This window comes from Calypte anna, chromosome 6, assembly GCF_003957555.1.
Source record: "Calypte anna isolate BGI_N300 chromosome 6, bCalAnn1_v1.p, whole genome shotgun sequence".
Lineage (NCBI taxonomy): Eukaryota > Metazoa > Chordata > Aves > Apodiformes > Trochilidae > Calypte > Calypte anna.
This window is the reverse complement of record NC_044252.1, coordinates 23,131,623-23,149,089: the sequence shown is the minus strand read 5'-3', so window position 1 is coordinate 23,149,089 and position 17,467 is coordinate 23,131,623. Positions and strand designations below refer to the sequence as shown.

At 43.2% G+C, this 17,467-nt stretch overlaps 1 protein-coding gene across 2 annotated transcripts in view; it reads left to right on the top strand.

The window, feature by feature from the left end:
- The first annotated feature begins 9,797 nt into the window (after window positions 1-9,797).
- The window catches only part of SH3PXD2A (SH3 and PX domains 2A), a 61,507-nt gene continuing 53,837 nt past the window's right edge, over window positions 9,798-17,467 (top strand). Inside the window, exons 1-2 of one of the 2 annotated variants that reach the window (XM_030453649.1) lie at window positions 9,798-10,158; window positions 10,282-10,413. In XM_030453649.1, coding sequence (XP_030309509.1) covers window positions 10,305-10,413 — 109 coding nt within the window. In that variant the 5' untranslated portion in view covers window positions 9,798-10,158; window positions 10,282-10,304. Of the gene's footprint in view, window positions 10,414-17,467 lie in introns of both variants that reach the window. The other variant, XM_030453648.1, reaches the window with a different exon arrangement.

Below are 17,467 nucleotides of genomic sequence, written 5' to 3'. Positions count from 1 at the left end.
TTCTCCAGGCCTCCACTATTGAGAACCTACTGAAATGTAAGCAAAACAATGGACCCATCTGAATTCCAGTTTTGCTATAAGTCAATGAAATTTGTGTGTCTGGTTTAAAGATGGGATTTCAAAGCCTCACTATTCCTTAGTTGGAAATGCAGCGATGCCTTTGTTGGACCTCTGCTTTCCAGTGGGAAGATTTTAAAGTTTTTTCTTATACCTTGTATCATGCTAGCAATTTCTCAGTTACACACATATTAGACATCTATTACTGATTTTAGGTTGTTCTGTAGGTCAAAAGACAATAACAACTCAAATAGACAAGGCCACAAGTATAGCTTGCCCCTCTTTACAAGTGATTGATCTTCTCTGCTGTTAAACAGAGGGGCTAAAACTAGGTTCCCCAATGCAAAATAGTTTTTAAAATGCACTTTTGAGGAGTTTGTCAGAATTTAGGAAGTTAGGAAGAATTTAGGAAGCCTATTGTATAAACACCTCTCCTCATTTCCTCTCCTAGGCAATGAGAGAGTAACAGCTGTCCTTATCTCCCTCACACCACAGAAGGAGAATGTTTGCTGATTCTTATTTTGAAATGAGGGCAAACCTACTAGCACTTAAAGCATTATTCCAGTGTATTCAAGCAAAGAAACCCACCACTTAACATTTGAAGATTATTCCCAGAATCCCAAGCCAAGTATTTACACCTCATTTCATGGAGGGGGAGGGAAATCATCTGACCTTCTTGGTAGCAACTCTATTAGCTTTCTCCTTAACCAGACTTCTGCTTCATTCATTGGCTAAGAAGTGGTATTTCTAGTTATACATTGAATGTACCTTTATTGGAACTTTGTGTTCTTTTCTCACTTGGAGTATTATTTGTCTATTGTTATTTTCCTCTGTGTTGTTCCAGCATAACAAAATTCTTATAGAAACTTGCACGTGTTTGCTAAGCTCAATCTCTGTGGGTTTCCTGTTGGTCTTCTGGGGATCATTAACAGCTGCAAATACTTTTGCAGGTCTGAGGCTTAATGAATCAAACTGTCTCTTGGTATGCATTCCTTGTCCTACTGGGAATTAGTGTATTTTATTTCAAGATCTCAAAATTAGATCACTGCAGTTCAGTTTCATAAGTTCTGCTACTTCCCTAAACATAAAAATTAACTGGATAGTTCTTATGACTTGACCTTTCCCCACCATGCCAACACCACTCTTTAGAAAAACTTAGTATTTCTTTCAAAGCTGTCTTGACTAGCTTTCAAACTTCCTGATATGACTGTTTTCTTTTTTTTTTCTGATTACTTTCTCTTTTCCTGGCTGCCCTCTTCTTGGATTTCAAGTTTGGATGTCCAGTTTGTCTGAGACTCCAAAAAAGAGTGTCGCTCCAGGTAAATACTTGTGTCTTGGTGTTCTGCATGTTATTAAAAAGAGAAGTGTATAGTTCAAACTGTGTTGTGGTTCTGGAGTTGTCTTGAATGTGAGTCTCTGGCAGCAGGTATCCAGGATCTGTTGTCTTCTTGCATATTGGTTATTCATGTTGCATGTTTCCTGGGAAGGAAGAGCTTTGCTGTTCTGATTGCTGCCTCACCTTGATGTTGCTGCTAGCAGTGGATAGTAGTTTGCTGGGTTGTTTCTCTTGCTCAACACAAGGCCACAATACAAAGCAGCTTCCTCTCTGTGGTGAGTTGACCCTGGCCACAGCTCAAGTACCTGTACAGCTGCTCCCTTCCTACCTCATGTGGGATGGAGAATGGGAGTAATCCAGTAAGAGGTGAAAAATAAGCTTTATAGTATAAAGAATCAGGACTCTTCCTGAATAACCAGTGGATTTCTTCTCCAAACATTCGTCACCTAACAGAGAAGAGGTCTCTTCTTCCCCCAGACTTGGGAAGAATGTTCATGAACCATAAACGCTGTGTCTATACAGAATGCTGCACTGGTCACTCAGGTGGTTAAGACCACCCATAGGCCTTAAGGCAAGGAAAGATGGAAACATACCTGCTGCTTTCCATACCTGATCTGCTAAACATTCCTGATCATGCCATGTTCAATGTGAACAAACTACCATCATCCCCAATTGATAAGTGCTTGCTTGTCTGAGGTTTTTAGTAAGCAAGACTGCTGTGATTTCAGAAGTTGCTATCCTTGACAGAAGTTCCTTGACAGAACACTCCCTGGGAGTGTTCAGCCTAATCATAGCAGAATAGATCTAATTTCAGGGTGGTAGGTGGACATAAAAGTGCAGAAATATCTGGAGTATTCAATCACAGGATCCAGATGATGGTAGGTTGTTAGGGATTTCAGCCAGAGGAATAGAATGAGACTGAACAGGAGGGGAATGTGATGGGAAGGAGATGGAAAAGGTGGTGCTTTTTGGAAATAATGACAAGAAGCCTTAAGATTACATAGCTGAAGAGTGAGGTTGGGTTTTTCTGACTCTACATATGGTACGACTGTTTTATGACAAATGAAACACTGAGGCTTTCATCATTCTTGAAAGGCAAGAAAGTGGAATCTTTAATAGAGAGACTTGACTTTCTCCCCTCCTGCTGGCTGGTTTTAGCTAAAAATGTGTTGCTAGTTTGGCTTTAAAAATCTATGCATAATGATAGGACAAGTGATTAATTGCATTGCATGGTGCTTGAGAAGGTGAATGTTGATAACATGGTCCTGCTCAGAAGTCTTCTGGTACATCTGGCAGGTTTTAACCTCCTCATGCTGTTCCAGTTCAGGTGGTGTTTCAGTTTACTTCTCATCCAAATGAATCCCTGCTTTCCAGAACAGCTACTCTTAATTCCAGACCAACTGTGGGCTGTACTGGAACGTGGCAGGCCAATGAAGCAGACTTGAATTTGAATGTGATCTTTACCCACATTGTATGTGCCTGGGCTGAGAGTTGGAGGCTAGAGCAGAAACCAGTCTGGTGCTGCCCAAGGTCCAGATGAGGGCATGTAACTGCTCCATAAAGTAGAGATTCTAACCAAAGATTGCATGTGGTTTAATTTCCTACTTTGGAAAAAGACAGGTGCCATACAGCCAGAATCTGAGGGGTGCTGTGGTGAGACACTGGTTTGGGTCACAGCAACTGCTATTGAATTCCTTGGCTAGTTTGCTTCGTGCCTTGTGGAATAACGTGAGTGCATTGCACTGCTGAGCAGGACTAGGGCAAATGCCAGAGTATATAGGTGACTTCAGCCTGGTGGAAGACCCTGTCTAGCAGCTGTGTGAAAATCTCCAAGCAGTTTAACAGATTTGTTTGCAAAATACTTAAGTATCCTTAACTGTTGCTACCTGTAATATAGTTGGTTGGAATCACTGTTCAGAGAGCCAACTTTCCAAGAAGGAGTGGAAAGAAGACTCAAATGGTTGGGGTTTTTTTTCCTTTCACCCTCCTGCCTCTAATTTTTCTTGGCTCCCTCCTAAAACCTAGCAGATCAAAAATAAAAAATAAAAATCCTGAGACTAACAAGCCCCCCTTGGCAAAGGTCAGCACTAAATTTCTCCATTGGTCAGGATCTTGTTGGAAGTGCTACTGGGAACTGTAAAGAGGAAAGAACTGAACTGGAGTGCTTGCTTGAGAGAGTGCCTGCCATTTACTGTGGGCCAAGCTCGCTCCTGATGCACATCTCATGGGGGTTGTGTTTTGCTGCTGGTTTTAGCTGTGTGTCAAACACGTACTCCAGTGCTGTAAGTCAGTCTACCTTTAAACTGCCACTTGTCTGAAACTCTTGAAGGCTTATGCAGATCTTGGTTCTTCGAAGTGCTAGAGAGTAACACATGCACCTTAAGCTGAATTCAGGCATTAGGTCAATTTTCTGCTGCCATGGTGTCTGGCCATATTCCCTTTTTGGTGGCAACATTTGTAATTGTTTGTAGCAGCAACCCAGTAGACCAGGGGTGAAGTAATACAGCTCATGGGGTTACTACCCTCTTCACCAGGTTTCTGCATGTGTAGCCAGGAAAATGACAAGAAAGCCCAGACTTTTAGCTACGCTGCAAGGAAGCCATTGCCCAATGTGCTGAAATGCTTGCAGAGCACAAGTGCTGTGGAGATGAGGAAGGTGCATGTACAGATGCTTGGTTGTGGAGAAACTTACTGTACATTAACTGTGGCTGCTAACCTGGGATGAGAGGGTTTGCATGCTGACCTGGCCATCACTGAGTGGCTGATGCTTAACCTTATTTCATTCTCAGGCATTCTTTGTGATTTGGACAAGGTCTTAGCCCAAACTTCTCTGGCTTTGAGTCTTCTGAATTACTTAAACGGCCAGTCAGATCCAAACCTTTCCCTTTCTTCTTTACATGCTATCTCTGCCTAACAGCAGGGTGTCACTTGCTTCTGAAGCTCCTTCCTGAGAGTGCAACAGAATAGCTTTCTTCTTCCTAAGAAAACTACCTGGCTGAGCTCAGAAAAGAAGAAATGGTTGATAACCCATTTAGTAGGCTTATCAAAATACTTCTTTTCATCTATAATGAGGCAAAGGGATTTTTACCAGTACTTTTTTATTGGTGGAACCTGGACTGGACTTGTACTGAATTCCTTGTGTTACTGTGGGTGGTCCCTAAAGCTTTGTGGCTTAGGGATGCTACACAGAGAGCTGTTGATCACTGAAGTTCAACACTGCTAGGACTGGGCAGATTCCTGTCTAGCAGAAGGGATGGAGAAGCATCCCCTTTCCTATTGCCACAAGCTCTGAGTGGCCTTTTACCTCCAAGAATAATTGATGTGCAAATATAGCCTGAATTTTGATAAGTGGAAAGGGGATGAAGAGTGACAGGCTGAAGTGCAGATGAGTCCAGATGAGTCAAAGGCCTGATTGCTTGTTTAGGGCATATTAAGAAAAAAAAAACGAAAAAAAAAAGAAAACAAACAAAAATCCAAAGCAAATAAATAAACCCCCCACTGAATAGAAGACAGATCCTAGGCTTAGAAATCCATATTGTCCCCAAGGAGATTTGTAGGAGGCTTCATCAGTCTCATTCCACTGCTTACTCTAGGAACTAGTTATTTTAGGAACAGCTTTTCTGAGACCCCTGTGAGACCATGAACTCTTGTGTAATCTCTTGTGCTTACATGGTAAAATCTGGGTTTTATCTTCTGTGCATATAAGACATCTAACTCAATTCTTAGGGAGACCTCAGCTCTCTATCTTAAAATACTTGGTGATAGATCACTAGTGGAGGGTTCAAAGAAAACATGCAAATTTAACATGTTTATTTATCATAGAGGTGTGGTCCTTCTGATAAGAAAGAGCTAGTTTTTAGGCGAAGAAAATCCCTGTGTTTAGAGCTGGGCATATGATTGTTGTGAGGATATAGGCTGATTTGAGGATTTAAAGTAGGCTTGCTGCTATTCTGGGTATTTTAAAATTATTTTTTCTTTCCCCAAAAGGAGTTTTCCAGAGATATGTAAAGGCTTACCCATGAAGAATTGGCTTTAACAGGAAACCACAACTCTAGATCCAAGCTACCACAGTTATTCCTCCCTATGCACAGAAAAGTAGGAAGCTCCAACTGTATCCTATGGAAACCTGTGACACTTGGGAGTGCTTTCTGACAAACACCCCTACATGCAGACCCTGCACATGTCCACAGCAGTTGTGCCCAGGTCAGAAGACCTGTGCCAGTTGGTTGTTCAGCTGTGAATCATCCTTACAGCATTCACTGACCGTTTCTGTGGGTTTGGCTGCTTCTGCAAAACTTCCACTGACCAGCCTAGTACTAATTCATTTAGTCTGAATCTGTAAACACTAGATTGCTAATCATAAAAGGGGAATATAAAAGCTTGTGTACTATATGGATTAAAAGAGCAGACATGTTTGCAGACATGTTTATAGCCTGATAACAACAGAATACTCTGGCAAAGATCAGCAGTCTCAGATTTCCATGTCCAGATGATTTTATTTTTGGAGTCTAGTTAGTGGTTTTCATTTTTGGCTGTTGCAAAACCATCGTGGGTCTTAGCTGTTGCAACACAGGAGGAGGAGGAAGACCTTCCTCAGAACTGGTGCTCTGCACTCTTATTTAGGAGGCTTCCACAGTAGCTGCCGATCTCCGAGTGCCACGGGAGGAATGATGCTCCCTCCTTGCTGCCTCATGAGAGGGACAGGGTGCAACTGTGTCACTTAATAGTGCCAGCTGTGAGGGGCATGGACAAGATCCAATGACATTTCTGGCCAGCCTCAGGAAGGGAATAGCTGAGGTGAGGAGCGGGAGGATTGTAAAGTGGAGCCCTATGGAGAGGAGGAGGGGTATCCTCAAGACTTTAACCAGGAAACGGACTCAAGGCAAAAATAAACGGAGAGGCAAGCAAACTCTTATTTCAGCCAGCAATCTATTGTGTGCTCTGCTCTGGGGAGGGCTTGCAAGCTGGAGCTAAACCACAGCACTAATTCTGCTTTTCTGGGGGGAGAGGAGGGGATAACTCTACCTGGAACATCAGTCTTGTCTTATCTGCTGCTCTCCACTTCTGCCTGGGCTGATGAGGCTTTTAAAAAAGCGGGGCTCTAATTTCAGGGGGCATTGCAGTGTGCATGTGAGCTTGATGGGGAACTCCTGCTGCTCTGCATCCTCCTTCTTTGTTGTGCTTCAGAGTGAGCAGCCTGGTACTCTTCAATGAGATGCTGTGTCTTGTGTTGCAAATTAGACCTGAATTAATTGTCAGGGATGCAGAAGTGCCTGTGGTGGTGGGTGTGATTGGTGCTGTGCTCTCTGCCGTGTTTCCTATCCTGTTCTTTTGAATCCCCTCTGGGGGAAAACCTCTAGTCTGGTATGACATACCAGCAACATAGTGGGCATCCTGAGTGCCACTGATAAGTAATTCATCTCAAGATGCTTGTGAAGAACAGAAGGCTGAAAACACTATAACTTTCAGTTTTGTTGGTATTTTTTTACCCTACTGACTGTGCCTGAAGGGAACACAGTAACAAATTAAAGTTTAAAAGAGTACAGAGTACCCAGAAAGTACTTAAGGCTTCTGATTACTGGGAGGAGCTGTTTTTTCCTGTTTTCTTGCCTCCTCTCCTTTCTTATTTCTTTCCTCCTTTATTGAAGTCTTCCCCACAGTGCAGTGCTTAATCCTAGACTAGCATCGCTCCAGAAGCCACAGGGACCCCACCCTCCCAAAGGAGGTATCCTCTAGGCATGATCTGCTGTAGCTGTAAATGAGCAAGTTTGTTTGACCTTGGTTATTTCCTGGACCAAGGAATTTATCACACTATTTTTTTTCCTTAGTAGGAACCCTGTAACTTTTATACAAGCTTCTATTAAAACAGAATCTTAATTGTGTATGTTGCACCGGGCTCTGTAGAGACAAAGTCTTCCTGCAGCAAGTGCCTTATCTGAGGCAGGCCAGAGCAAATGGCATTGTAAAGTCCTTATGGGTTTTGAAGCCCAGATCTTGCTGGACTATTGTAAACCAACTTTCTTGGAGCCAGAGTTATGGAGCTGGGATTTGAAGTGCTTTTTCTCCACATTTCCTGGCAAGGGCGCTCCCCTGGCACATGGTCCCTGGCTCAGCCTCGGTGGCTGACAGTGGGGTGTTTGCCAGCCTATGCTCCAGCCTGGTCTTCTCTTTGTTGCCAGCAGGAACACATGCATCACATGAGTGCTTCCCCTGCCACCAAATCAGTGCTGTAGTTTTGGTTTGGTTTGGGGGTTTTTTGTTTTGGTTTGGTTTGGTTTTTTTCTTGCTCTATTCTGGTGAAAACTGTCAGGAAGATGAGAGAAAAAAAGATATTTGGAGTGTCTGTTTAGCAAGTAGCTTCTTGCATATCCCTTGTTCCATTTGCCACTGTTTGGTCCCATCTTTATTTTTCCACATACTGATTTTTCTGCTGATGCATGAACATACTGCCACAATGGGTCTTGTCTCTGATTAGAGAACTGGTATTTATTTTAAGACTGAAATGAAGTTGGGGTTGTAGGTGTTACTCACCTAAATATGTAGAAGGAACATGATAAGGCTGAACTGCCCTGGATTGGAGAAGCGACTGTGTGAGAAGCCCTGTCACACAGGAAAAGCATCTTATCACACTCTAAGTTTAAATACTGGTTTAAACCAGAACACACAAGTCAAGATGATTCATCATGAGCAGAAACATGATGCTTATTTGGAATGAACAGCTTTCATGAAAATTTTTATTATAAAATTACAGTGTTGCCAGCTCACTCTTCTACCCCTATTCCTGCTATTGGCTATGTCTCAACTATCCACAGAAAACCTAAGTCTCTTAAACACAAAGTTCCAGAGGAGATGACTTCTCTTTAAAAAAAATCAACCTATGTAACCTGGGGAGAGCCAGAGACATACTTAGGGAGCAAGGAAGTCTTCTGATTTCCTGGATTTCTTAAATCTGGCCCATAGGGAGGTATTGTGATATTGTTTCCTTTCAGGAAACAGTTGGATTAATTGCTTTTTGTTCTAGGATTTTCATTTCGCAGGATGCATTTTAATGGCTGATGCACTCTACCTCTGTCTTGGCAGAGATGCTAATTATTTGTCTGTGGGATCACTTTGCATCTTCAGCCCAAATACATACGAGCAAGTTGCTTTTGGAAGTACAGCAATGAGCATCCTGTGCTTGGCTGTCAGTCCCCTGACTTGCCCAGTGGACAGTTTCAGACCATGCTGCTTCCTTCCTGTCTCTTGTAGCCAATTTGTCATCAGAGATTCAGGAGATCTGGAGCCTGCTCCTGGCTATGCCCTCATCATGTGAAATGGGACTTAGAGCAAGTCATACATCTGCTGTCTCCCCTTTCCCTCTGTGTCTTAATCTAGAGACAGGAGCTGCCTCTTACTATGTAAAATGTATAATAAAGCTGTTGGCCCAAACCACTCTGCCTTTGTGCATGTTGCCATAGTTCAGGAAACCTGTAAAATAATTTTGCATAAAGGCATGTGTCTGGTGGCTCTTAGAAATTGTCGATGCTTTTTGCTCTGGTCTGACACTTTGAAGACTGTGTAAGTGAAGGCAGATCAAGAAACTGTGATGTGCTAAAAGTTTTCATGACTATTAGAGGCAGTTTCCAGGTACAGCACAATCAGTCTGTATCTGGCGTTGGAGCTGTGGAGGGTCTGGCCTTGCTGTTTTTCTTGCACCAGGGAGCCAAGATGTGTCTCATACAGTGAGTGGCAGCACAAGGAGGTCCTCTTCTGTGTCTGGACTGGCAGCCTGCCTTCCTCACAGCTCCACCCCAAAATACACAATTTTAGTAATTTTGACTTGGGGATGGAAAAGTCAGAACTTAAAAACAAAACAAAACAAAAACCAAAAAACAAAACCCCCAAAGAAAACAAAAAAACCCCCAAACCAAACTAAACAAACAAACAAACAAAAGAAACCAAGAAACAACTCCAGGAATGTGGAGGAAGGGAGAATGGTTATCTTGTGCCTCTTTTTTGCCCCCATTTGTGTGAGAGGCTATGCTCATTCATAAATGACATCTGACATCTGAAAGTCCTCACTACAGAGAAACTGAACTGGGGAGGTTGGGTCAAGGGCTCCGAAAAGGCACCACAGGCTGATGGAGATGGGGGTTCCGGGGTGTGCTGTGCCCCTGTCCCAATCAGGGCTGCTCCACCATGGGGAATGCGGAACTGCGGAGCTGGCGGGGGGCAGGCAGGGGGTGGCTGTGTTTGAGCAAGGATCTGGCGCTATAACTTTTTTTTCTTCTTCTGTTTCAAGTAAACACTCTTCCCCGCCCTCCCCTCTCTCCCTCCACCCCACCTCCCTCTCTTTCAATCCCGCTCATGTGTTTCTATTTAAGGGCTGCAGTGCAGACGAATATGATTGGCATCTACAGCCCCCTCTTGACTTTCAGCTCAAGCTTTTAGAGTGGAGAAGGAGCTGAGCCGCCAAGGGGAGAGCTGTTTCTTCTTTGGGTTTACCAGGGGGATGGCTCAGCTGTGGAATTATGCTGCTTCTGCCCAGGATTTTTCTCTCTGAATGGGAGCAAGGATTGTGGAAACCATGTTGGGAAGAGGTTTATTTTCAGAATCCATCATGAAACTTTGCAACTAATTCGCTGGTTTTGGCTCCTTTTTGTATTTTTTTTTTCCTTCCCTTTTTTCTTCTTCTTCTCTCCAATGTCCCTCTGTGCTGCTGGGTTGTGGGCCAGAGGAGGCTGTTTCTATATGGCCAGCCATTTGGGGATATGCTGCGAGCCAAGGTTGTTTGCTGATTCTCTTGGCTCTGGTGACAAGTTGGCCTGTCGTGAATCGGATGGACGGAGGTCGCTCTCGAGGAGCCATGGCTGGAAGCTGGCTTACGGCTTGCTTTTTCCCTTCCCCAGGTGCTGATGCTAGCTCTGAGCCCATGATCCTGGAGCAGTATGTGGTGGTGTCCAACTATGAGAAGCAAGAGAACTCGGAGATCAGCCTCCAGGCGGGAGAGGTTGTGGATGTTATAGAGAAAAATGAAAGTGGTAAGACACATTTGGTGCTTTTCTCTCTTCCAGTGGTCTGATTTTTACATGTGTTCATCTTCTTTCAGTTTCCCCATCACTGCTTGTAGCTGTATGTTAGCTCCATCTGGTACAGTTACTATGTCTGGCTGAGGATGTTGAAGTTTCTCAATGTTGTTTTGGGCTGGGGTCCAAATGTTGCCTTCTACTGTAAGAATGTTATATAGGTTTTGTGTATTAATTAGCCAAAGTACACTCATGGAAAATGAAGGTGAAGGAGAGAAGGATCCGCAGCTAATGAAGCTGATGCATACTGGACTGATACAGTTGCCCTGCTGTCTCTTTAAGTCTCTGTCAACATTTCCATTACTAACTCCCTTTTTGGAGGATTTATAGGATGAGTGTTTAAAAATTGCTTGAGATGAAACTTGGCATGACAGCTTAGCCTGTGGCCCAGAGTTTAGTAGGGAGGGGAGAGAATGTGCATAGATAAATACGTGGCCATGCACAGTTTCAAAACTTGCAGAAGGCAATAACTGGGGAATTTTGAGGCAAGGAGGCAGAACCTGTCATGTAAGAGCAAGATGAAATCCCTTCTTTTGTCATCCCTGGAATAACCACCTTCCACTTGGAAAATGAGGGCTTTGGGAAATATTTGTATAGATGTCTTTTGTGTACTTTAACTCTTGAACATCTGGCAGCTTTGAGTCAGGCAGAACAAATGCAGCAAATACAGCATTCTGTATATGTGAGTGGCTGGAGCTGGTTAGCAGCTGGTTTGAATAACTGCCTGTCTTCAGATGCTCCCCCTCCTCGCCTCCAGTGCTCCTCGTGTATTAATCCAGAGCTGTTGTCCAGGACTGGTTTCCAGCCCACTCGTGACTTGTGTGTCCTCATCCAGAGGAGATGCTGGCACTTGGAGCCATTCAAACACAGGCTGATGCATGTGGTAGCTTCACATGCAGGGCTGTCACAGCTGGCTGGCTATGGAGCTTGCTGGGCTTGCCAGAGCTTGGGGGAATTGGGACGCCCCGATCTGGGACTCAAATCCATCTTCCAAGAGATGAAGTCAGGTTACCCACAGTGATGACCATGCATTGTATTTTTTCATTTCTTTTCCTTTTAATGGAATGGTTACTTCTCCGCCATATGAAAGCCTAATGCTTCTTTGGCTCAAAGCAATGCAGTCAGTTGCTGGCCAATGATTTAGTGTGATGTCCAAAAGGATAGCATGTGGAAATGAACTGGCTAGTGTGAATAGAAGTTGCTGTCTCCTGGGTACTGACTGTATCACTTGCAAAACTAGTAGAGGTCAAAATGCTCATCTGCCCCATTTTGAAGCTATAGTTATGACTCAAGGGGGGGGAAAATATATTGACTTCTTAAACTGTCTGGGCTAGTGGACAGGCATCCTCTCCTCCAAGCCTGAGTGCTCCTCACAGTCAATAATGGGTGTTACTGCTATGAGAACAAGCCTGGTTATTGTGCAAACTGTATTCTTATCCATGATATCTCTGTCCTGGAAAATGGCTTATGGACCCAAATGAATTGGGCTGTTAAATAATGCAAGAAGTGTCTAAACTACAAATTACAATTCCTTTGTTTTCTTCTGAGGTGGCCTCTCAACAGGTAGCATCATATTGTATTGAACCGTGTGGTATGTGGTGATGCAAATGGAGAGTGGCAGAGTTTGAATTTAATTACTGGATACATAAATGCAACTCTTCCAAGGAAACGTACTTGATGGATTACAGTTCTTAGGCTCATATTTTGATGCCTAGTAGCCAGATTTCCTATTGTCCATATAAACAAGGAAGGAAATCTGAAGCCCTGAACTCCATGCTACAAACATGTCCTTTATATTGACTTAGGTACAATACTTATACAGATTTGCATTTAACAAAAAAACAACAACAACAACAAAAAACCCAGCCACCAGTTGGTGATGGAGAGAGCATCATTTGCTTTGAATGCTTGTGTAAACTGTTCTGGTGGGCAATTCATGTTTCAGTTGTTCCAAGAACAGGACTCCAACCATACACACTACCTCTCTTCTAAGTTAGGGATATCCCAGGAATTACTTCAATCCTACTGTTCTTGTATTTTCAGCTAAAACTGAGCCTATAATTGGCATATAATGAAATTTTTCCTTATTATTTGAATTGTGTCTGTTTAGTCAAGCATGCCTAGAAGGCATGGTTCCAACTTCTAAGAACATGGGGATACTCTTTAAAGAAAGTAAGATTATTGAACTTTGCAAATGTGTGGCAATTCAATTGACTGCATGGTCATATTGACTTTAGTGTTGTGAAACTATTTGTGATTGCATAAATGAGACTTGTTCTGATGCAGACAGGCAAAGGTGATGGAAGGTACCATGGATGTCACTTACAGCACGGACACTTCTGTCAATGAAAGGAAGGAAGAGTGGCTTGATAGCTTGTCAGCTGTGTGGCTGAGAAATCCTGTCAGACTGGACACTGTGCAATGTGTGTGCTGCAGGGCCAGCATCTCAAATCCCCTTATGTATATATGTGCATATAGCATATCATATAACTGTACTTTGGGGAAACAATGAATGTATGATTGTATATACTGGATAGTATGGATGACTGTGATTTTAAAGGCCTTGACTGAACAGGGTTGCATGTTGATACCTAGGGATGCTTAAATGTTGTGGAGTTTCTTCTTGTTTCCTCAGAGTGGGTTAAACTGTAACTTGGTTCTGTTGCATGTCTTGATAGGGAGGAAGCACCTGAGCTGCACTGGTCAGTTGGCCCTATAGCATACTGCTCCCCTAGGGCCTGAGCTAGAGTTAGTTTCTCCTCTGATATTTGCCTCCAAAGTGCGTACCCCACTGGAAAGAAGTAAGCTCTGCTTTCAAAGGCCACTATGTAGGACAGAGGTAGAAGAGGGGAGAAAACTGTAATTTGATTTATTGAAATCTTATCTGGCTATCGTCAAGGTACATTATATTCATCTTGACTAACAGTGTGTTGCATTTACTTTGTAGCATTATTGAGTGTTACTTTTCCATATCAGAGATGGAATTTAAGGCATATTACAGTCAGACATGCAAACCCATTTGGTGTTGTCTTATATACTTAGTTTTCTCTTTCACTAAAAATTAATTGCCTAAGGTTGTCCTCATTATGGAAGTTAAAAGTTATAATTTGGACATCACTTCAAGTGGCAACTTCTGTTCAGTATTATGGCTTAAAGGCAAGGTCAGTGTAGCATATGTGGTGATTGATTTCTGAACCCGTTCATCTCAGCTATGAAGCCCATGGGTCACTGTAACTTGACTGTTGCTGCAATTGGCATGGAAACAAACCTTGCTACACTGAAAGAAATGTGTAGGATTGATATACTTCTGAACAAGCTATTTAGTAATGTACAAGCTCTCAAACTTTGATACTTGGATTTTACAGCACATACCTATATTGGCTCAATGAAAATTGTCCTTCAGAACTTCAAATTCTGGTTATTATGAGTAAAGACTCACAGTGTGTCTGTATCTGTTGTATATTTATATCTTTCTTTTTTTTCCTCTGCTGAGGAGGAAAATATGCATGAAGCAATGGCCACAAATGCATCAGGAAGGAGAACAGAGGTTTAGTCTCTCCAGATGGTGTCTGGGAACAGGCTGTAGTTACAAGGGTTGTGTTCCTTGTTGGAAGTGACTGTGATTTGTTTAAATGCACTGTGTAACCAACCTGAACCTTCCAACACTATCTAAACATCTCTGAGCTGTTTCGGAATAACAATGTGAATAGTTGACTCCAGTCTTTTCTGTCAAGTACATAGTCTTCCTTTAAATCTTAACCAAAAAAAGCCTTGTGGAATTATTTGAAACTATTTCTATCGCAGAAATGAAATGTTGTAACTTTAAAGCAGGAATTTGACACAGATTTCTTTAAAGTAGAAGGGGGAGGGACTGGGCCAGAGCAGTTTCCCGTCTGCCAAGTTTTGCATGGATGTGGCTTGAAACGGTCAAGCTATAAACTGTGGTGGCAGTGTTTGCAATGGAAAACCTGACAGATGGTGAAGTATAAGCATACTCCTGAGCACCTCTGCAGCTGCTGTGCTCGCAGGCAGGGCAGGGATTCTTCCCTCTCAGCCCCTGGGAGCCAGGTCAGTGGTGGAGGCATCGTAGGATGGTGTTTTCAGCTGGGCTGAGCAGGAACAAAGTAATTTCCTTTGCAATTACATAACTGCAGGCCAGTTTCCATTATTATATTACAGGCAATACGTAAAACAAAGCTATTGTGGCTAGTGTAACTTTACTGAGACCAAAAGGGATCTCTGGGAAGGGAGATTGCTTCTCTGTCATTGTCTGGGATGTGGCACATGGCACTGAACTGTCCCTCTAAGGAAGGCGTCTGTCTCAGTGTCCTGGCTCAGGGGTCTTGGGACTTACTGGTTGTCCACGGTTTTGGGAGATGAATGAGTGCCTGACAATGTGCTCTGGGTCACCATTTGTTTTCATTTCTGCTGCTCACAGGCATTATTTAGGAGAGAGTCATAAAGAGGCCACAGCTCTTTTGTGACTTTGACTCCTGGGGATACAGTGGCTTTTCTGTTGTGAAATCTCTTAGATTGTGGACTTTATGAGATCGACTTTGTAGTGGGAAACATAGTACACTTTGTTTGAAGGTGTTGCTTTCTGAGGTTAAGTAGCTGGTTTTCCTTGTTACCAAGTCTGTCCAAGTTTATTTTCTTGATGAATTACTGTATCTCATCTAGAGGGATGCCATTAAAGTGGCTGAGAAAGAAACAGAGAAGTTGGAGGTTTTGCATTTCTGGGGCGTATCTTTCATCCCTATATCGCATCTGCCATACCTGCTTCTGCAAGTAGCATTGATTATTTTTGGCCCCTTCTCTTTAGTGTGGTGGGAAGTTTTCTTTTGAATTCTGTGAAGACAACTGCTCTTGTCTTACATCTTTTTTTCTGAAGCTTTACTCCTTTGTCTAGGATGTCGTCTTCATGATTCCTGCTTTTTACACAGGGAGAAAATGGCACTGTGGGCACTGCTACTGAATGTCTCTGAGCGTTAGTGCTATCAGCTTGCAAAAGCTTGACAAACCCCAGTGTGGTTCTGTTTTATTCTAATAAGTGATATTTTAGCAGTTTCCTAAACTTCAAATGTGAATGCAGCTTTATACCAAATTGCAAATGCATGTTTGCTTATGAAATGTCAATAGCTGTGCATCCATGGGTTGGATGTGTTGCCAGAGACAATGTGCCTAATTGCCAGCACCACGCTTTATTTCAGGTGCAATTGTGCATGCTGGCTTTCCCTGGGAAGCTCTTCTTTTCCTTACAAAGCATTTTGAGAGAGCATGGTCCATCAGATGTGACTCAGAACTTGCTTTCTGTTTGTACATTCATCCCTGCCCTGCTGTTTGCTCTGATAGAGCTGTCTTTACATTTCTATTTCTTCTCAGCATAGCTGTGTGTTTGAATTCTGAACAATTAAGAGCCCAAGGTCCTAATAAAAAAAAAAGCAAATACGCCCTTGTGCAGTAGACACTTCTCTTCATCAGTTTTTAAGCTGTGCATGGCATCTGAGGAGGAGAAAAAAAAAATGCTTATGTGGGTCAAGCACCTGTCCTCCAGCACTGGTGGCTTCATCCCAGAGGACAAATTTATGTGAGTGGCCACCACTAAACACCTGGGATAGCTCATGTAACTGCTTCTGTATGCACCAGTGTTCATAACTCTTGACAAGCTGAGTTGAGTTCAGGGAAAGACCATGCCAAACACCTTCTTAAAAAACAAAGGTCTGTAGGCTCCAGAGCCCTATTCTGAACACAGTGCTGCCTTGCTGTGAGTCCTGCCATTCTGGGCCTGTCACCAGTCCTGAAGAAGAGGATATTTGATCCACTTATGAATCAGTTCCTGTCCTGACGCAGTTTTCTGCCCAGCGCGCATACTAAGGCAGACAAACAGGCCATCTGAGGAGGCAGGGTGGGTGATTAGGAATTTTTGGCTAGGAGTTACTGGAAAGTTGTTTAATAGGTTTCAAAACAGAGTGTTTGTAGTTTTCCCTCCAAACAGGGACAATGCTGGCAAAGCAGAGATGCATTTCTCCTTCAAATGCTTACAGCTCAGGGGATGGAGAAGGGCTTCTCTGTGCAGGCAAAGTTTCAGAGACATCTGTGATGAGGGTAAAGATGCCCAATGGTATTTGCATGTCTCACTGCAGCAGTGCCTTCAGGCTTTTTGGAGGTAGTGATCAAAGCTGGTTGTTCTCTTGGTTTGTTTTGCAACAGTATAAGCAAACCATCCTGATGGTGTGTCTGGTTACAAAGAATTGTTTTTATTTTCAACTGTAGCTGCTTGAAATCTGGCATCTAAGGAGGAAGCCTGGGTGCCTTGTTTTAAAGTAACCAATGGAAATGGGGTCAATGGAGTATTGATAGGATGGACAGGACTCTTTGCTGGCTCCAGGGGAAGCCTTAGACAAACATAAAGCAGAGGGGTAAAACCGGATGTGATGACTTGCTCTCGCCAAGTTCTCACTGGAGATCAGCTCCTTTCTGGGAATGCAGTGCCTGACAGCAACCCTGTGAACACTGCAAACAGGCACTCTCTCTTCCAGTGTCCTGTTTGCAAAAGGTTGAATGGATGGAGAGAATTTACACTAACACCAGAAACAGCTGGGTCAGCAGGAGATGAGGAGGGCCCCTGAGAGCCCAAGGGTGGGGTGACACAGTGTAATGACTTCAGCAGCTGTATTAGGCTAGAAGCAGCCCTTGACAGCCTACCCTGACCTCTCTGGTGATTCTGTTTTGTAAGCTATTTTATGACCACTTTTTTCTTGCCTTTTCTCTAATCTGATTGTTTTTTTAAATACGTGCCTCTGCAAGGGTGAGGAGGTGGCAGCTGCTTTCTTTTTCTGACTGTTCAACTTTCAGTAGACAAATGATGGCTGAAGCCCTCATTTGAGTTTCAAGATCAAAACTTCAGATTTACTGTGCCCAGAAGGAAGCATGCCACAACTCTTCTGAAGTGGTTACCTCTGAGGTGCAGTCCAAGGCTACCCTGTACATAGACTTGGCCAATTTGAGA